This window comes from Scylla paramamosain, chromosome 7 (genome assembly GCF_035594125.1).
Source record: "Scylla paramamosain isolate STU-SP2022 chromosome 7, ASM3559412v1, whole genome shotgun sequence".
Classification (NCBI taxonomy): domain Eukaryota; kingdom Metazoa; phylum Arthropoda; class Malacostraca; order Decapoda; family Portunidae; genus Scylla; species Scylla paramamosain.
Genome location: NC_087157.1, coordinates 9,455,621 through 9,477,246, shown reverse-complemented (window position 1 = coordinate 9,477,246; position 21,626 = coordinate 9,455,621). Strand labels below are relative to the sequence as shown.

Sequence of the window (21,626 nt, the reverse complement as noted above, 5' to 3'; positions counted from 1 at the left end):
TCTTCCTCCCTTTAGCTGCCAAAATTTTCCCCAAGCAGTTCCACAGAACTTTTTCTCATCACTTTTCTTTTTCAGCCATATTATCATTAATAAATTCTTTTGACCTGATTCACTTTTCATCCCCATTTGTCCTTGAAAACATCCCTGTTCTAATCTTTTAACTCATCTCCACATCTTGTATTTCAAGAGAATAGTAACAAGCACTTTGTTGTGGGTGCCATTCCTTGTTCAAATCTTTGAATCAACCAGTCTTTCTCTCTTCAGTTTTGATTTAGTTTCACAAAGAGCAGTAGTATTGAAGTTCCTTTCACACATCACACATAATACTGCCCATTTAACATGTCTTTTCATAAGTGTTAATTATGAACTGTCAACAGAAAGAAGGTTGCCTGGTTACTCTGCCTTCAACAAGGCGCAACCTTGAGGCAGTGGCCCTTGCTGTGTGTAGGGGCCACCCAGTGCTCCTAGAAGGAGTAGTGGGATGTGGCAAGACTTCCATCGTGGAACATTTGGCTTGTGTTACAGGACGAATAAGAGCTCCAGCTTTGACCAAGGTAAGTAGGTGATGTTTTTTATTCTTGATTTTGCTTTGCTTTGGACTTTATTTTCAATTGAGCTGACAATGTGCAATATAGATATAATGAAACATATCTTTTGTCTTAAACAATAGACTCAGTGGGGGTGATGTTCTAGTTTGTTGATTATGTTGATTGTATTTATTAATTTATTTTGTAACTTTTGAACTTATGTTTTGCCTTCAAATATAAAACTAATATTACAAATATATTTTGTATATTTGCTCTTTGTAGTTTTATTTTAATGTGTGAGGATATGTGTGTATGTAAATGGATGCAGATGTGGGTGTGAATATGTATGGATATTTTGTCTCAATTGCTCTACATTGTGGGAACATGAGCATAGTGTAAGAATTTTCAGTTCCTTAGGTATCCATTATGTTAGATTTAATTCAGTGAGGATCTTTCATTTACAAGAAGAAAGGTAGGTTATAACAGCAGAACTAATTTTCTTTATTAACCAACAGATTCAGTTGGGTGACCAAACTGACAGCAAGACCCTGCTTGGAACTTACTGCTGCACTCAGACTCCAGGAGAATTTATCTGGAGGCCTGGTTCCCTGACACAGGTTACTCTTCCTTATATTCTATTTATTCTGTTGACTGACTCAGGTGCTGTGTTATTATATAACCTAATATCCTGGAATAATGTATACAGAACAGGAGATGTGGTGTGAAGTTGACAAAGTAGCTATTTTTTTCCTTGATATATCTGTAAATGACAGTATGTTAATGTAGTCCCATAATTAGACAAAGTAAATAGAGAGCAGGAATAAGAAATGGGAAGTAATGAGAAACAGTGCTAAAACATCTTGTACTAAAAGATAACAGCATGCTTCTGGCAAAAAGGATGCAAAAATTGTTGTGTAAGTCTTCTTAATCTCAATATTGAGATTCATATGTACCCTTATTCTTTACCCATTCAGGCAGTAACAAATGGCTTCTGGATTCTACTTGAAGATATTGATTATGCACCAATGGATGTCATCTCAATTCTTGTTCCACTTTTGGAATCACGAACTTTATCTCTACCAGGTAAGCTTTTTTTTTTCCCCATCATGGTTTGAGAACTCTTGATATTTCTCTTATCATTTGTACTGATCCTGTATATATATATATATATATATATATATATATATATATATATATATATATTTATATATTTATATATTTATATATGTATATATATATATATATATATATATATATATATATATATATATATATATATATATATATATATTTATTTATTTATTTATTTATTTTATTTTTTTTATTTGTTTATTTTTTCTAGTAGATAAGGGGCTGGTGTTTTTGCCTTTTTTTTTATTTATTTTTTTATAGACTGATTTTTTTTTTTTTATCAAGATATACAATAATTACTTTATCTTTATACAGGTCAAGGAAACATCCAAGCTCACCCTGATTTCCAACTATTTGCCAGTCGCCGGACAGTTGCAGGAACAAAGATGGTCAGTGGATGTGCTAATCTCCTGGATAAGCTATGGACAAAAGTTACTCTTGAGACACTTACTCGTTCAGAGCTGCTACAGCTTGTTGCTATCAGGTAAGAGTATGCTTATTATTTAGTACATGTGACAGATTCCATAAACAAGATGGTTCAATATCTTTCCTTTCCTATTAAACAAAGGTTATTAGAAAGACAGCATTGCGTCTTGTATCACATATTCATATTATTTTTGAAATAAAATAATTTCATAAATCATCTTAGCATATTTCATGTATTAAAAATTTGTTAAGCTTACTTCTTACTTCATGGCATTGAAAGATCTTATATGCATGTGGTTATCTATACCAAGTTTTCCTCCTGATTTATTTTTTTATATTTCTATTTATTTATTTTTTCTTAATTAGTAGAATGTATATTATGTGCCAGTGTTAAATTCTTTGCCAATATATGCAGTAGTTTGTCAGTAGCAGAGAAGTATTGTGCCTTTAAATATATATATATATATATATATATATATATATATATATATATATATATATATATATATATATATATATATATATATACAATTTTTATGTATATGAAATAAAGTCCCTGTCTTATTTTATAGGTGGCCCAAACTTGAAGCAGTATCAGAAAAGTTAGTTGGAGTGTACCTGATGCTGTCATCTGGCCAGCATGATGATGACACTGAAAAGGAGAACCAGACAGACGTCTTTGACTTTACCACTGTGAAGACATCTGGTCGTCTAGTTTCAACCCGTGACCTGATGAAGTGGTCCTCCAGAGTTGCCTGCCATATTGCTAACACAGACACAAGTGTAGCAAACAGAGCATTTCAGGTAATCACACTGTTATGCATGTTTGATATGTTTGACATGTATATGTGTTTGACATGTATATATGATATGCATGTTTGACATGCATATCACATATACATATATAGTGGGTTTTCCTCTTGAATTCAAATTTTCCTTTCTTACCTTCTTGCAAAACATTTGATTTTAGTAATCAAGAGAGAATATCATTACATATCATAAATTTAACTTTTTTTCCCAAATGTAATTTGTGGGATTCTCTACTGAATCTACTGAAAGAGGCAGAATGAGGGGACTGGGAACCTACTGCTCAGTAGTTTTATCCTTATGTAAAGGAATGATGTGACATCTTGTCTGGGCTACATCCCTTTGAAGAATATCTCAGTCATGTGTTTATATATATGAAATTAATGTATTTTATGATGCTAAAAATATTAATTTATTCTCATTTTATTGTTTCAGGAAGCCCTTGACTGCTTTTGTGCTGCAGTACCAGACCAGTTATTGAGCTACAAGTTTGCCTTACATATTGGCTCATTTATGAATAGGACTAAAGCTGAAATTGAGTACTACTGTGTTCAGTACAAGCCAGAAGTTACTCATTTGTCAAACAGCTTTGTTATAGGACAGCGGGCAAAATTGCATCGCAAGCCAGTCAATGCCCAGTACTTAAAGCAAAGTGTAGATATACCCTTTTCATTTACAAGACCTGCAGCCTGTCTCCTTGAGAGAATTGGTGTTGCAGTGATGAACCAGGAACCTGTCTTAATTGTAGGAGAGACAGGAACTGGGAAGACCTCCACTGTGCAGTACTTGGCTCATCAGACCCGCAACAGGTTGCGCGTCATTAACATGAATCAGCAGAGTGACTCGACTGATCTCCTTGGAGGGTTTAAACCAGTTGAAATGAAGACTATTGTTGCACCAGTCAGGCAGGAATTTGAGGATCTATTTGCTGCTACATTCACAACAAATGATAACAGCAAGTTTCTTCAGCATATTATGACTTGTTTCTTGAGTCAGAGATGGAGTGATCTCTTCACTCTAATGGATCACTCACAAATAAAGGCCACTGAAAGACTTGAAGGAAAAAATGATGCTGAAAGCAAAGCCTTGATTTGCAAGTGGAAGAAGCAAAGATCAAAGATTGCTTCCATGAAGGAACAAGTCCAGAATGCACAGAGTGCATTGGCTTTTGCCTTTATTGAAGGAACACTTATTAAAGCAGTTCAAGAAGGTAAGCCCACATCAAGATTTTTTTTTATACATTTTATAGGAAAGCTTCAAGCCCTTGTACATTTTTAGACAAGTTCTAATACTTGAAAGAAGAAAAAATGTTCATAACATGTCTGAATCAGCCACACTGCTCCTCTGAGGAATTCTTTTTTGGCAATCTCTTAATACTTGTTCTTTTATATTCCACTAACTCATTTTTCACTTTATATCATGTTTCATTATATTTTTTAAGAGGAATTTCAGAAGAGAGTTGATAGTGGTGCAAAGGAAGTCACTGGTGAAAAGAAAAGGCAGTGAAAGATAGAATAATGAAATAGCCTTATTTTTCATGATTTAGAAACTTGTGCTTGTTATTACTGACTGTTTCTCTTTACTCACTTTATAAAATCATATAAGCACATTGTATATTTTATTGGTGTCACATAACTTAGAGTGGGTTTGCATATTTATAAAATAGCAATCACTTTCTTCTTTAGGTAGTATGTATTACTAATTTTACAGGAGAGTGGGTGCTACTGGATGAGATCAACCTGGCTAGTGCAGAAACTTTAGAATGTTTGTCTGGACTTCTGGAATGCAGAACTGGTTCACTGACCCTGCTAGAACGAGGAGACAACAAGCCCATTAGCAGACATCCAGACTTTCGCCTTTTTGCCTGTATGAACCCAGCAACTGATGTTGGAAAGAAGGAGTTACCTGCTGGATTGAGAAACAGGTTCACAGAATTTTTCATGGAAGAATTAAACAGCAAACAGGATTTGATGATAATCATAAATGATTATCTACTGAAGGTAAATATAGTTTGTTTATTTTTAACTATTGAAAAATATGGATATAATTTCAGAAACCATATTTTGTTGTTGATGTTATATTATGTCTACTTGAGTATGTGAACTTGGTATATTGATTATTGTTTTATAATTGATGTTTTATCATGTAAGGACATGTCACTTGTTTCATATCTACTTTAACCTGAATCTCATGCACTTTATATTTCTGCCTGGAATCATGCCAAGTCCGTTCTTCAACTGGCCAAAACCTCCATTAATAGTGTCAAAATCTTTCAAGATTAACTTCCCTCATGATTTCTGGCACCTAGCCAAAAACTTTTATTTTTCCTTCTTTTATTTTAACCTGATGGCACTATTGCCATCTCATCTATTTCTAAAGTTGAACTCTTTGCTCAAACTTTTGCTAAAGATTTCACCTTGGATGATTCATGGCTTGTTCGTCTCTCTCCTCCACCCTCCGACTACTTCATGCTACCCATTAAGATCTTTCGTGGTGATGTTTTCCAGCCCCTCATTGGCCTTAATCCTTGGAAGGCTTGTGGACTTGATGGGGTACCTCCTATTGTTTTCTGAGATAGTGCCTCCATGCTTGCACCTTGCCTAGTCAAACTTTTCCAACTCTGTCAACAACATTAATTTTTCCTACCTATTGGAAGTTTGCCCAAATTCGGCCTGTTCCTAAAAAGAGTGACCACTCTAATCTCTCAAACCTTCATTCTATTGCTTTAACTTCCAGCCTCTCTAAACCTTTTGAATCTATCCTCAACAGGAAGATTCTTAAACATCTGTCACTTCACAACCTTCTATCTGATTGCCAGTATGGGTTCTGTTAAGTTTGCTCTATTGGTGATCTGGCTTTCCTTACTAAGTCTGTGTCATCCTCTTTTAAGGATGAAATTCCACAGAGCTTTGATTTCCAAACTCCTACAGCTATCCTCTCTGTAACTTCATCTCAAGTTTCCTCTCTGACTGTTCTGCTGCTGCTGTGATAGATGGTCACTGTTCTTCTCCTAAGTCTGTTAACAGTGGTGTTCCTTAGGGTTCTGTACTGTTACCCACTTTCTTCCTACTATTCATCAATGATTTTCTAAACCAGACTTCTTGTCCTATTCACTCCTGTGCTGATGATACCACCCTGCACTTTTCCACTTTTTTTTCATAGATGTCCAATCCTTTGGGAAGTAAACAGATTATGCAGGGAAGCCAAAGAAAGCCTGACTTCTGATGTCTCTAAAATTTCTGATTGGGGCAGAGCAAACTTAATAATGTTCAATGCCTCAAAAACGATTACTCCATCTATCAACTTGACACAACCTTCCAGACAACTATCCCCTCTTTTTCAATGACACTCAACTGTTCCCGTCTTCTACACTGAAAGTCCTCAGTTTCTCCTTTACTTATAATCTGAATTGGAAACTGCACATCTCATCTCTAGCTAAAACAGCTTCTATGAAGTTAAGCATTCTGAGTTGTCTGCCAATTTTTCTCACCCTCCCAGCTGCAAACTATGTACAGGGGCCTTATCTGTCCATGTGTGGAGTATACTTCACATGTATGGGTGTGTGTTCCATTCATACTGCTATTTTAGACAGGGTGGAATCAAAAGCTTTTTCTCTTATCAGCTTCTCTCATCTAACTGACTGTCTACAGTCTCTCTTATCACCCCATTGTAAGATCTCTTGCTATCTTCTACCGCTGTTTTCATGCTAAATGCTCTTCTGATCTTGCTGAGTGCATGCCTTCCCTCCTCCCATGGCCTTGCTGCATGAGACTTTCTTCTTTCTCTCATCTGTATTCTGTCCACCTCCCTAATACAAGAATTAACCAGTATTCCCAGTCATTCATTCCTTTCTCTAGTAAATGCTGGAACTCCCTGCCTACTTCTGTATTTCTTCTTCCTGTGACTTGAACTCTTTCAAGCGGGAGGTTTAAAGACTCTTATTTGATTTTTGTATTTGGAATCTTAATGGGAACTGGCATTAAGTGGGCTTTTTTTTTTTTTTTTTTTTTTTCTCTCTCTCCTCTCTCATGAATTTTTGCTGCTCTCGGCCAGCAGCCCTCTTATATATATATATATATATATATATATATATATATATATATATATATATATATATATATATATATATATATAAAAGTGACCCTAATAGAAAATGTTAGTTATACTTTAAATTTGTACTTTCCAGTTGGGTCCAACCAGTCAGCAAATAAAAGGTATCAAAGACTTTTACAAAAAGGTGAAGAAAGAAGCAGAGCTCAGCCTGATGGATGGCACAGGACACAAGCCTCATTATAGCTTGCGAAGCTTGTGTCGTGCCCTAGCTGTAGCTGCTAAAAATCCATGTTCCAGCCTTCCAAGATCCTTACTTGAAGCCTTTTGCATTTCCTTCTTGACTCAGTTAGACCGTACATCTCATCAAGTTGTGGGGAACATGATAAAGCAGCATGTATTGGGTATAGATATGCAGACAAAAGGAAGGGACAAACGCAATTTTAAATTATCTCTTGATCCAATACCTGCTCCTGCTTCTGAAAAGTGTGTCCAGATTGAGGGCTACTGGATACCTCAAGGCCCCTTGGAACCTCAAGCACTGGATAATGTGAGTTCAGTTGTTAGCATGCAGTTATGTTTGTTGAATGAGTCATATCTTTTTTTAACAATGAAACAATTTTATGTAACAAGATCAAAAAATTGTGCCCTCTTTCTAAATATTATATCTGACTGATTTAGAAAACTGTAGCATAGGAATATGATTATAATTAAATATTGATTTTGTTAATGATTTGCTCTATGTATGTTTATTCAACAGTATATAATCACTGAAACTGTGAAGAGGAACCTAGAGGACCTTGTACGTGTTGTGAGCATTGGTCGGTTTCCAGTGCTTCTTCAGGGGGAGACCTCTGTTGGCAAGACTTCTCTCATCTCATACCTGGCTCAGCTTACTGGCAACTTCTGTGTTCGCATCAATAACCATGAGCACACTGACCTACAAGAGTATATTGGGTGTTATGGGCCTGATGAGAGTGGGAAACTGGTCTTCAGTGAAGGTGAGAGAACATAGGGTTTTGTGATAAGTCATCACAGATTTTGCACCATGAATGATGAATAGATCATAGATTTTTTATTATGAATGATGGATTTTTATAAAAAAATTTTCATATGTTATGCAGAAGTAGGCCACATAGATTACACTATTTAAGGATCCTTAATTTTCAGGTGCATTAGTAAAAGCAGTACGTAATGGTCATTGGATCATTCTTGATGAACTCAATCTAGCTCCATCAGATGTTTTGGAGGCTCTGAATCGTTTGCTAGATGATAACAGGGAGCTGTTTATTCCTGAAACTCAGGATACAGTACGGGCACACCCACACTTCATGTTGTTTGCCACACAAAACCCACCAGGACTGTATGGAGGAAGAAAGGTTAGTCAAAATAACACTAAAATATACATTATCTGTTACTGTAAACCATTGTTGGACATATGTATGCTAAATGTATGCACTTAAAAGATACTGGTCAGTCAGCTCTGATCATTCCATACCTTTTGAACTCTTCACATCATGTATCATGTGGGATTTATTTAAAAATAAATAAAAAATTTCTTATTGGTTTGAGAGGGAGAGATTGAAACCTGGAATGTTAACCACTTCATTCCGAATGCTTAAAAAATGCGCGTTGCTCATGTACAGCATAGGCCTGCGAGCAGTAACTTATCTAATTTCTAATACTATAATTCTCTCTCTCTCTCTCTCTCTCTCTCTCTCTCTCTCTCTCTCTCTCTCTCTCTCTCTCTCTCTCTCTCTCTCTCTCTCTCTCTCTCTCTCTCTCTCTCTCTCTCTCTCTCTCTCTCTCTCTCTCTCTCTCTGAGTCAGTCCTTCAGTTGTCATAAAAATATGAGGCAGTTGTTGTTTTTCTGGGTGTAAGTATGACACACACACACACACACACACACACACACACACACACACACACACACACACACACACACACACACACACACACACACACACACACACACACACTCATTGTTCATTCACTGTTCAAGTTCATTCCTTGCAACTCTCTCAAGTGTGTAAACACAAAGCTGCCCACTAATCTCTTTTCTGATAACTTTGCCTTCCCTTCTCTCCCCATTTATTCCTCCTTTACCCATCACCACCTTCTCCATAATTTACTACCCTCCAACCACCCCAAATCATAAAGGTGTGTGTGTGTGTGTGTGTGTGTGTGTGTGTGTGTGTGTGTGTGTGTGTGTGTGTGTGTGTGTGTATACCTAGTTGTGGAATGAACTCAGTGAAGAAGTTGTCAATGCCAAAACTGTCCATGCTTTTAAGGCCAAACTGGATAGTTACAGAGACAGGATACTATGAGATTACTCCCCTCCTATGAACCACAACTAGGTAAATACACACACACACACATTTATGATTTGGGGTGGTTGGAGGGTAGTAAATTACAGAGAAGGTGGTGATGGGTGAAGGAGGAATAAATGGGGAGGGAAGGAAAGGCACAGTTACCAGTAAAGAAATTAGTGGGCAGCTTTGTGTTTATGCAATTGAGAGTCGCAAGGAATAAACCAGGGAGGAAGGGGGGGAACTGTACCCCCTGCACTGTCTCCCCTTTCTGGGAAGAGAGAGAGAGAGAGAGAGAGAGAGAGAGAGAGAGAGAGAGAGAGAGAGAGAGAGAGAGAGAGAGAGAGAGAGAGAGCATGTAGGGAGGAGGGAGGGAGAGGAGAGTAAGAGGGCAAGGAATGAACAAGGGAAGAGGGGAACTGTATCCCCTCCATCTCTCCTCCCTGGTGGAAAGGGGTATAGGATGAAGAGAAGAGAAGGATAGGGGGATATGGAAGAATTGGGAAGGACCATAGGGGGGAAACTATGATGTAAGGCTCTGCCAATGAGACTTCCTCATTCTGGATAGAGGGTGGGGCATGGAGTAGCTCATTTACATGACTGGTGGGAACAGGGAGGGTGGGAGGAGCAATAGAACCTCAAGGACATAATACAGAAACTGTCAAGACAAGTCAGGGCAGGATATGGGATCGCTCAACAACAGCTAAAATAGAATCCATCCATAACACCTTTGTAGGCATCACCATATATGCCTGTGTGTATGCCACTGGCACTTCATGATGCCTACATAGGCATCATTGTATTGAAGGGGTTAAGGGAATCACAGGAAGATAAAAGAGGCATGTTGTTATTGTAGTCATTATTGTGGTAGTGGTGATTTTGATAGTGATGGTAGTAATGGTGTGGCTGCTGGTTATGTTTATAGCAATGATGGTTTCAGTGATGATAATGGTAGAGGTGAAAGCTGTGGTGGTGGTGGTGCATTTGCTTGAAAGAGGAATGGCAAGAAGATAAGAGGATTAAAGTGTGTAGGGATAAGTGGCATGTGCTGTAATAAATGGAGACATTGTGACCATTCCCTCAAGGAAATTTCAGTGATTAGATATAAACATATTCATTATTAAGTGTACAGGGAAATATATAATAAATTTTTGTTTACACATTAGCAGTTATGAAATGCTTCATATTCAGTAAAGTGACCATGATTTTGCTTCAACAGGTCCTGTCTAGAGCCTTCCGAAATAGATTTGTGGAGCTACATTTCAATGAAATTCCTTCTGGTGAGTTAGAGATAATTTTACATAGGAGATGTGAAATCCCCCTGTCTTATAGCAAGAAGATGATTGCTGTGCTCTCGGATCTGCAAAACATGAGAAGAGGATCAAATCTTTTTCAGGTTAGTAACATTCTATTCATTCTGCTATAATTTTCAATAGGGATCCTTCTTTCATGACCATTTGATGCTGATAGATACTTTTGATGTATAATGTTGGTGTATTATAGAAATTCTTAACAAAAGTGACAACATAACAATGATGGAAGATTTTGATCATAAAGAGGTATGCTGGGAGGAGAGGACAAAGGAAAGAGGTGAAAGATCATGGGGAAATATGTTACTACAGATGGCAGTGGACAACATACTGACACAGTGGGTAAAAGAGAACACACTGACGAACCATCAAGGCTGGACCTAGTGTTTACTAAACAGCCAGTAATAATAGAAAGTGTGAAATATAAAAGCCCACCAGGAAAAAGTGATCACAAAGTTATTGAGTTGATATTAAATGAAAGAAGAGAAATGGGGAAAGAGAAGAGCACAAAATTGGGAGATACATTTACAGTAAGGCAAATTTTACACTAATGAGGAAGTATTTTGAAGAAGCTGACTGGAGTAATTTTAATGAAGCACAGGGAGTAGAGGAGAAATGGTTGTCTTTGCTTAAGATTTATAATGATAGACTCAAGAGATATGTTTCCAAAATGGGGAAGAGAGAGAGATTGCTAATAAAGTTTGGTTTAAAATAATGAGCATAAAGCAAGTGATATCATAGAAAAAAAATTGACATAAAAGAAAAATAGAACAAGCTAGTGAAATTGTGTCAGCATGTAAAGATGACATAAGTCAAACCTATGCTACAATTCTGAAGGAAAAAGAAGAGATCAAGCAGACACAAACAGGAAAAATAGATTTGAATAGGGAAATAAAAAAATACTATAAGAAATAGCCCCAAGTTTATTAAAGACACTGTAGATATTAATAAATCTGTTGCATTCTTTGGCATGAAAGAAGTAATTAAAAATAGGATTGAAAGAGATATACATGAATTTGCAAAGGTATCTAAGATTTTAATTGCTATGATTAGAGAAGAAGAATTGGCAGTTGCAGCATTTTCAAGGCTTGGAAAGTATGATCCAAAAATAGACAGGCCATTTGAGGTTGTACTGCAAAATACTAGCATGGTGGAAACAGTTTAAAAAAATGCTAGAAAGGTAAAAGAAAATGGGGAATGGAAAAAATATAAATGTAAGCATATGCTTGAACAAGGAAAACAGGGTAAAAATGAAAGAATTGGCAGCTGAAGCTAAGAAAAAAAATGCCAGAAGGTCAGTTTTATACAAAGTCCTGGGAATGCAAGTAAAGAAAAGATACATTTGCAGAATAGAAGTAAGGTTTAAAAAAAATGTATACAAAAATGAAAAGTAAAAAATTATGTATACAAATGTTGATGGTTTGGTATCTAAACTAAGTGAACTTAAGGATAAAATAGAAAAAGATAAACCACAGATAATGTCTCACTGAGAATAAGCTAAAACCATCGTTATCAAATACTATGTTAGACTTGAATGATTATGAGATATGGAGAAAAGATAGAGAACATAAATATGGAGGAGTCATGATATTGACCAGTAAAGACTTAAAAGTAAAAGAAGTTGAGTTTGACATATCAAACAATTAGTAGCTATTGAGAAGAAAAAATAATGGTAGCAACATTATGTATGCCTCCAAGGGCAAAAGCTTGGGAGATAGAAGAGTACAGTGAGTTAGAAGACCTAAATGAGGAAACCATAAGAGCTATGCTTCAAAAATATGGAAGACATATCCAAAATAATCATACTGGTTGAGTTTTATCAACTGAGAAACAAAATAATTTTTGCCCCAGGAATACAGATGGTATAAAAGACACACTGCACATATATAACCTTAATCCTACTATTAAAGCATGTCGTAGATACATTAAAAATACTGTAGTTATTTTACTATCTTGATAGGTGATAATAGAATATCCATAAAAATACTTTATGCAATAGACCAACTTTTCTGTGAAATACTGTATCTGGCAACCACAGCTGGAGTTCATGATATTTCCCATTAAGAGTGCTGTAGAGAGCAGTAAGATGTCCTTAATAAGTTGAATGAATGGAATGGTAAATAGCAGATGGGATTTAATGCAAATGAATGTCATATTCTGAATTTTGGAAGAAGTGAATCATGAACAGAATGGGAATATAAATTAGGAAATAAATTAAAAGAGTCTGAGAAAGAGAGAGATTTAGGTGTGATGATAAATAATAAGCTAACTCCAGATAATCACATAAATGATAAGATGGGAAGTATGTATACCCTATTGGCAAATATGAGGATAGCATTCACATACACAGATGAAGAGATGGTAAGGAAATTTATAACAACATTCATAAGACCCACATTAGAATATGCAGCAGTGGTATGGAACCCACACTTAAAAGAACATATTTCCAAACTGGAGAAAGTTCAAAGGGCAGCATCAAGAATGGTACCATCCCTTAGAGGGTTAAGCTATAAAGAAAGATTAGAAAAGTTGAATTTATCCAAACTGGAGAAAAGGATAAGAGGTGACATGATCATGATGTATAAAGGCTTGACAAAAAGAAAAGATTTACACAAATTTGTTTACAAGAGGAAATGAAACATAAAGAAGACATAAAATGAAACTGAGTAAAAGAAGACTACAAAAATAGTTTTCTAAATATAGCAGTAGATCTATGGAATTCACTGCCATGAGTAGTAGTGTGTGCAATTAGTATACATGAATTTTAAGAAAAATATGTTAATTGCTTACTAAAAGATGGAACATTACAAGCGTGACTCAATCCCGCTAAAAATACAAATAGGTAAACACACACACACACACACACACACACACACACACACACACACACACACACACACACACACACACACACACACACACATACATACATACACACACACACACACACACACACACACACACACACACACACACACACACACACACACACACACACACACACACACACACACAAAAACTATCTTTAGGTACCTTTCCTAATACTAAGTCTTCTGTTTTTTATATCTTTCAGGGAAAGCAATCATATGTCACCCTCCGTGACCTGTTTCGTTGGGCTGAGAGGTATCGCCTCTCCCCACAACAGAGTAGCAAGTTCTATGACTGGGATCAACATATAGCAGATGAAGGATATCTTGTGCTTGCTGGCAGAGTAAGGCTGGAAGAAGAAGCTGCAGCAATAAAAAAAGTAGGTCTGAAATCTGGAAAAATTATATGAGGCTTTCTAGTGTCAGACTGTGTGAATGCCATAAGTGATTCTATTTAATACTCTTAATATTTTTTCTCCTATTACTATAGCTATGAAACTTTTTCACATTAGTCACACCTTTCAAATGATAAGGTTTGTGATTATTAAGTGCATTATGTACCTTCTATCACTGTTCACCATTTTATTGTCAGCCTTGTTTAGAGTGCAGATATGAGTACAGGTAGATGTCTCCTGTAAGTTGTGGTTGATATCTTGTCTTCAGACATTTGTTTGTGTGGCACTCAGTAATTATGAGATTGGAAGGAAGACAGGAAGATCAGAGACAGCTGTCAGACAGGTGAAGAAGGCTGCACTTGCACTTGAAATAGCTGTCACTTCATGTCCTTGCAGCTCACAACCTCTTCAGACCTAGAGAACGAGGAAACAGCATCTCAGTTTTTGTAAAATATATGCCCTGTCAACTTATCTATTCTTGTATATCTTCCATTTTCATCCAGAACCTTCCTCTCTCTCGGAAGTGACATCTGTTTCAAGTGCAAGTGCAACCATCTGATGGTTACCTGAGATCTTCCTGTCTTCCTTCCAGTTTCACAATTTCTCTAGAACAGATGCCATCACAGCACTCTTTTCTTTGTTAGTAAGCTTGCTAGGACCCATTATAATGCTAAAGAATTAAATGTGAAAGATGAAATGGGAAGATCACATCAAGAAGGAAATGGGCAGGGGAGCATGGGAGAAGTATTTACTTCTATAGTGCCTGCCTGTTATTGTCACTGCTTAAAAAATTAGATCATCCTAAGGGCATGTGAGTTGTCATAGGTAATATTTTACCACTTTTTAAGATCTCCCATGGCTGCAAATTGAACATCAGTGCTTTATTTTATGGTGTTCACTATGATGTTTGCAGTTTAACAGTTTTCTCTATGGTGATTGTATATATATATATATATATATATATATATATATATATATATATATATATATATATATATATATATATATATATATATATATATATATATTATATAATCTATTATCAAGAAATAACTGTAATGTGTTTATTATAGATTGTGTTTTTCTTTGATATAATTGGAGTTTCATTTGAATTATAATATATTCTTTGAATTATTCCTTATTCTGGATGTATCAGAATACTCTTATCAAGTATTATGAATACATTTTTATCACAAGAAACTAATATAAGTTTATCTTGGGGTTACAGGTCCTGGAAAAAAGGCTGAAGAGAGTTGTTGACCAAAGCAAGCTGTTCACATTGTCAGAAAAGACTTCCTCAGTCACAAAATCCATCTTAGAACAGATGACTGAAATACAGGGTTTTGAACATGTGGTCTGGACTCAGGATATGCGCCGTCTCTACATCTTGGTTTCTAAGGCTCTATGTTTCAAGGAACCAGTGCTACTAGTTGGAGAGACAGGCTGTGGCAAAACAACAGTTTGCCAGATGATTGCTGCTCAAAACAACCAAGATCTTTACACTGTTAACTGCCACATGCATTCTGAAGGAGCAGATTTTCTTGGTGGACTGCGTCCTGTAAGATCACATTCAGATGAGGATGATCGTCTCTTTGAGTGGATGGATGGCCCTCTCATCCTATCCATGAGGGATGGGAGTATGTTCCTAGCTGATGAAATATCCCTTGCTGATGATAGTGTACTGGAAAGATTAAATTCAGTTCTTGAACCAGAGAGGATGCTGGTTTTGGCAGAGAAAGGAGCTGACATTGAAGGCAGTGCCAGTAGTAGCCCTGACATTATTTTTGCCCATGAAAACTTCAGGCTTATTGGAACCATGAACCCTGGTGGAGATTATGGAAAAAAAGAACTCTCTCCAGCCCTTAGGAACCGTTTTACAGAAATCTGGTGCCCTAAAGTTGAAGTTAATCGTGTATCTTGTGATGTTCTGAAAATTATTGAGCACAACATAAGGAAGGATATTGTTTTGAACCAGGAAGGAAAAACAGAGTTGGGAAAAGCAATGCTGCAGTTCTTAGAACATTTTACAGATACAGAACTCGGCAAGAAGTGTATCCTTAGTATTAGAGATATACTGTCTTGGGTTGATTTTATCAACAAGGTGACATTGCAACCAACTTCCTTAGATCCAGGTCTAGCTTATATTCATGGAGCATGTCTGGTACTCCTTGATGGCCTAGGATCAGGACTCACAGGAAGTGGTGTTGCAGGGTGGAAGCAGTTGAGAAAAGCTGGTCTTAATTATCTTTGTCAACAAGTGTGGCAAAATTCTGGAACAAAGCCAAACAAAGCAACACTGGTGGAAGAATTTGTTTGTGAACTGAACTTTGTAAATACAGATACCTTGTTTGGCATAGGACCATTCATTATCACCAAAGGATCAGAAGAGGAGCCAAAGTCAGAAATATTTACCTTCAAAGCACCTCGGACTTGTATCAACTTGCTTCGCCTGCTGAGGGGCTTGCAGCTGAGTCGGCCTTTGCTACTGGAGGGAAGTCCAGGTGTTGGCAAGACCAGTTTAGTCATAGCTCTGGCCAAGGCTTCTAGCCACAAGATTGTACGCATCAATCTCTCAGAACAGACAGATGTCAGTGACCTCTTTGGTGCAGATTTACCTGTCGAAGGAGGCAAAGGTGGGAAGTTTGCTTGGCGAGATGGGCCTTTGTTACAAGCACTACGTGAGGGGTCTTGGGTGGTGCTGGATGAACTCAACTTGGCTTCTCAGTCAGTGCTGGAAGGTCTTAATGCATGTTTTGACCACAGAGGGGAGATATTTGTTCCTGAGCTAGGGAAAACTTTCCATGTAGAGCATCAGACCACTAAGATCTTTGCATGTCAAAATCCCCAACATCAGGGTGGAGCTAGGAAAGGTCTTCCTAAGTCATTTCTCAACAGATTTACACAAGTTCATGTAGAAGCCCTGTCACCTGCTGATTTAGAGTTTATTCTTAGTATGATGTATGGAAAGTTACCTCAAGATATTGTGACAAAAATGGTTCAGTTCAATGAGGTCATCACTTCAGAAATCCAAGTGCAGGGCCTTTGGGGTCAATTAGGAGGTCCATGGGACCTGAACTTGCGTGACATGTTCAGATGGTGTGAAATAATACTGAAGAATCAGTCACCAGATTACTACAATCCTGGAGAATATGTTAGTCTTATATACGCAGATCGCATGAGGACAAAAGAGGACAAGAAAAGTGTTTTGCACTTATATGACCGCATATTTGGAGAAGGCTACCCAAGTTATAAGAGTATTGGCAGATACAATATCACAGCAAGAGAAATTCAGATTGGCCATGCAGTTATTAACAGAAATTTTGATGGTGACAAAAGTGAGGAAGACAATACTGGTGACCTTTATCTTATGAAGAATCAGCTACCAGTTATGGAGAGTCTTGTGCATTGCATTAATATGAACTGGATGGCATTATTAGTTGGGGAGTCTGGAACTGGCAAAACTTGCTTAGTGAAATTGTTGGCCAGGCTTACAGGGCAGCGCCTCCTCACACTTACTGTCAATTCAGACATGGATGTCACTGAACTTTTAGGAGGCTTTCAACAGATGGACTACAAACAGTTGCTAGGAGAAGCAGTAAGTACTGCCCTCTCTGAGATACAGGCAACAGTTAGAGCAGCACTCCTTCTTGGTGAAGAATCTCGGGCAGTAACAGTCCTTGCTGCTTGGGAAGAACTTCTTGCTGCTCAAAAGGATAAGGCAGTCAGAACCATGTTTGAGGAAACAACACATTTTCATTATCAGTGTGATTTGCTTCTGGCAGTCCTTCAGACTATTACAGACACACAAGTTGATATGAAAGGGAGAAAGAAAAGAAAGAAGGAATGTGTGAAAGACAATGGTAGTAAGAGCAAGGGACTGGGCAGGGCTGCTGCACTCAGAGACTATGTGAAACAATTGCAGAAGAAAGTCAGAGAGGCTGGAACATTGTCAGGTGGAGGTACCTTTCACTGGGTGGATTCTCTTCTTGTTAAAGCAATACGTGATGGTGATTGGATACTGATTGATGGTGTGAACATATGTTCAGCGTCAGTTCTGGACAGACTCAATGGCTTACTGGAACCTGGGGGAGAGCTGAGCCTCAATGAGCAAGGTGTAGTGGGTGGTAGTGTTCCCACAGTTGCTCCTCATCCTCAGTTTCGTCTTTTTCTTGCCATGAATCCCTTGCATGGAGAAATTTCAAGAGCCATGAGGAACAGAGGGTTAGAGATTTGTATACTTGAATCATGGACAGCATCTGAAGACCTGCGAGCACTGATGCTACATGCTGGCTTAACTTCTGTGCCCCTACAGAATACCCTATTTCAGGCACACCAGACTGTTACTGAACGTCTACCAGGATATGAGCAGCCAGGCATTACCCAGATGAAGCTAGCAGGATCAGTGACTCATCAACTGATCCAGGCTGGTTATCATTCTGATCTTGCCCTCAAGAAAGCATTGACCCTAGTATATGTAAGGTAAGATCATTGTGCTACATATAACTACCATATCAGAAGCTGTTATATTCTACAATGTTTTCTTCATTGACATTAACCATGTTTGTGGGTTCAATTAAGCTGTAATGCCTGCAGTTGTGTCCACTTTAACAATGGCTCTTATGTCATCCATGTCTGATTGTTTGGGAATAAAAGAAAGGTGCAAGAAATTTTCATTCAAATGCAAAGTTTCATATGTAAGTTAGACCATATTGGAAGACCAAATTATATCAGATATTTCTGTTGTTGACATGTCTGTCATTTGTTATTCATGTAACCAAGTAGGAATTCAAACATTGTTTCTTTTGGGCCAACACAAAATCATACAATAATATATTGCCTCATTCTAGCAAATAGGACAGGGTTTAAGATCACCAAACTTAAATGTATGTATTATCTACTTACATTCTTGGCATCATATACACCCGTATCTTATTAAGCTTTTTCAGTGCTTGCATGCATTATTGGTTGAGCATACTTGTCTGTTATTATTATTAATATAGATAGATCATATGTATTTATTTCCTTGTATATTGGGACAAAATGTGACATCTTGAATGCAACTGATACAGTTGTCACAACACAGAAACAGCAGTGCTGGTAGCTAAGAGTGATAGGCATAGTGCTCAGGGTTGGCATTATCCCCCCACCCCCCCCACAAAAAAAAAAAAAAAAAAAAAAAAAAAAAATATATATATATATATATATATATATATATATATATATATATATATATATATATATATATATATATATATATATATATATATATATATATATATACACTTTACATATCAAAATTTACTTATGTATCATATTGATAAATAAGGTCTTTATATGTACATATACATCAAAAAAATGTAAGTAGTCAAGCCTGACCCGTTCGTTTCCTGTACTGTACAAGTTAACACAAGCTTTGTCCAACTGGACCAATCTGTATCAGCATGACCTAAACAAGTGTCTGTTCTTCATAAATAGAAAGTATCAAAATCTTTCAAGACCTAACTCCCCTTGTGACTTCCGGCACTTAGCCAAAAACATCTCCAATAACTTTGCTTCTTCATCTGTCCCTCCTTTATTTTTAACCTGATGGCACCACTGCCATCTCATCTGTTTCTAAAGCTGAACTCTTGGCTCAGACCTTTGCTTCCCACTCCTCCACCCTCTGACTACTTCACATTACCATCTAAGATCCTTCACAGTGATGTTTTCCATGCCCTTGCTGGCCATAACCCTCAGAAGGGTTAAGGACCTGATGGGGCTCCTCCTATTATTCTCTGAAACTGTGCCTCCATGCTTACAGCTTGCCTGGTCAAACTCTTTCAACTCTGTCTATCAACATCTACCTCTCCTTGCTGGAAGTTTGCCTACATTCAGCCTGTTCCTGAAAAGAATGACCATTCTAATTCCTCAAACTATCATCCTTTTGCTTTAATTTCTTACCTCTCTAAAGTTTTGAATCTGTATTCAACAAGAAGATTCTTAAACAGCTATCACTTCAAAACCTTCTATCTGATTGCAAGTATGGGTTCCATCAAGGCCACTCTACTCCTGATCTGGTTTTTCTTACTGAGTCTTGGTCATCTTTTAGGGATTTGAAACTATTGCTGTTGTCTTAGGCTTATCAAAAGCTTTTAATTGAGTCTGGCACAGAGCTTTGATTTCCAAACTACCCTCCCATGATTTCTATCCTTCTCTTTGTAACTTCATCTCAAGTTCCCTTTCTGACCATTTTATTGCTGCTGTAGTAGATGGTCACTGTTCTAAATCAATTAACAGTGATGTTCCTCAGGGTTCTATCCTGTCACCCACTCTTCCAGTTATTCATCAATGATCTTATAAATCAAACTTCTTGTTCTATCCACTCCTGTGCTGATGATACCACCCTGCACTCTTCCTTGTCTTTTCTTAGATGGCCAACCCTTCAGGAAGTAAACAGTTCTTGCAGGGAAGCCACAGAATGCCTGACTTCTGATCTTTCTGAAACTCCTGATTGGGGCAGAGCAAACTTAGTATTGTTCAGTGCCTCAAAAACTCCCTCCATCTATCAACTTGACATAATCTTTCAAATAATTACAGTGAACCTCCCTGTTTATCGCGGTTTAGTTATCACCAGTTCACTTTTTTGTGTTTTTCGTTGGAACCTAATTATTTTTGCAATGTGGAAAATTCCACTTTATTGCAGAAAAATTGGCTATTATATTTAGTAAAATACAAGCTAGATGGCGTGGGTTGAGGAAATACCCAGATGAGGGTTTAGGTGTACTTGTATATTTGGCAACACTATTTGCTGATAAGGTGGCGGCCAGGCAGAAGCAATGGTGCGGTTCACACCAACCTGTCACCATCAACAGTTGCTGTTGGTAGGCAGAGTGGGCATCAGCTGGTGTTGATTGGCTGTGCAATCAGTAATTTTTGTTGCCACTGTCACATTGTTTGTGGGTTGATGGTGGTTTTGCGTGTTTGTGTGAGTGCTGTACATTGCTGTTACTGTTCGGTGGTGGTTGGGTTGAATGATCGTGCAGAAGCAGGTTTTGTCACCAGTCAACATGGTGTATGGGTTGTTATCCATATGGTGGTAGCTTTGTGTGTTACGTAAATGTTGTACAAACATTCTGTTTATCATTGCTTGGGTAATGAGGTCAGTGTGTTGTGAACACAACATGTTCCTAATTTGCCGAGGTGGTGGTTAATCACCATTACTGCTACAAGGAAGTGAGCGGTTTGATTAGCAGTCCTTTTTTTTTTCTCCCTCTCTCTCTCTCTCCAGTCAATATATCACAGATTTTAGTACTTTGTGGGTGCCTTTGGAACTTAACCCCGTGATGAATTGGAGGTTCACTGTATCCCCTCTTCTTCAGTGACACTCAACTGTTCCGCTCTTCTACACTGAACATCCTCAGTCTATCCTTTACTTATAATCTAAACTGGAAACTTCACATCTCATCTCTAGCTGAAGCAGCTTCTATGAAGTTAAGCATTCTGAGTCATCTCCACTTTTTCTGATACCCCCCCCAGCTGCTAACTCCATGTATGGAGTATGCTTCACATGTATGGTTGGGTTCCACTTATATCGCTCTTTTAGACAGGGTGGAATCAAAAGCTTTTCGCTTTATCAACTCTTCTCTAACTGACTATCTTCAACCTCTCATCACTGCAATATTGCATCTCTTGCTATCTTCTACCACTGTTTTCATGCTAACTGCTCTATTGATCTTGCTAATTGCATGCTTCTCCTTCTCCTGTGGCCTCACTGCACTAAACTTTCTTCTTTGTCACCCCTATTCTGCCCACCTTTCTAATTAAC

The 21,626-nt window shown here is 37.5% G+C and overlaps 1 protein-coding gene across 1 annotated transcript in view; it reads left to right on the top strand.

Moving 5' to 3' along the window:
- LOC135102031 (midasin-like) overlaps positions 1–21,626 on the top strand; it is a 53,984-nt gene that overhangs the window by 10,319 nt on the left and 22,039 nt on the right. The window contains exons 5-17 of the mRNA XM_064006659.1: positions 378–554; positions 1,043–1,144; positions 1,502–1,610; positions 1,974–2,142; positions 2,657–2,888; positions 3,327–4,101; positions 4,602–4,891; positions 7,078–7,491; positions 7,702–7,942; positions 8,112–8,320; positions 10,470–10,646; positions 13,634–13,807; positions 15,051–18,301. Coding sequence (XP_063862729.1) covers positions 378–554; positions 1,043–1,144; positions 1,502–1,610; positions 1,974–2,142; positions 2,657–2,888; positions 3,327–4,101; positions 4,602–4,891; positions 7,078–7,491; positions 7,702–7,942; positions 8,112–8,320; positions 10,470–10,646; positions 13,634–13,807; positions 15,051–18,301 — 6,320 coding nt within the window. The remainder of the gene's footprint in view (positions 1–377; positions 555–1,042; positions 1,145–1,501; positions 1,611–1,973; positions 2,143–2,656; positions 2,889–3,326; positions 4,102–4,601; positions 4,892–7,077; positions 7,492–7,701; positions 7,943–8,111; positions 8,321–10,469; positions 10,647–13,633; positions 13,808–15,050; positions 18,302–21,626) is intronic.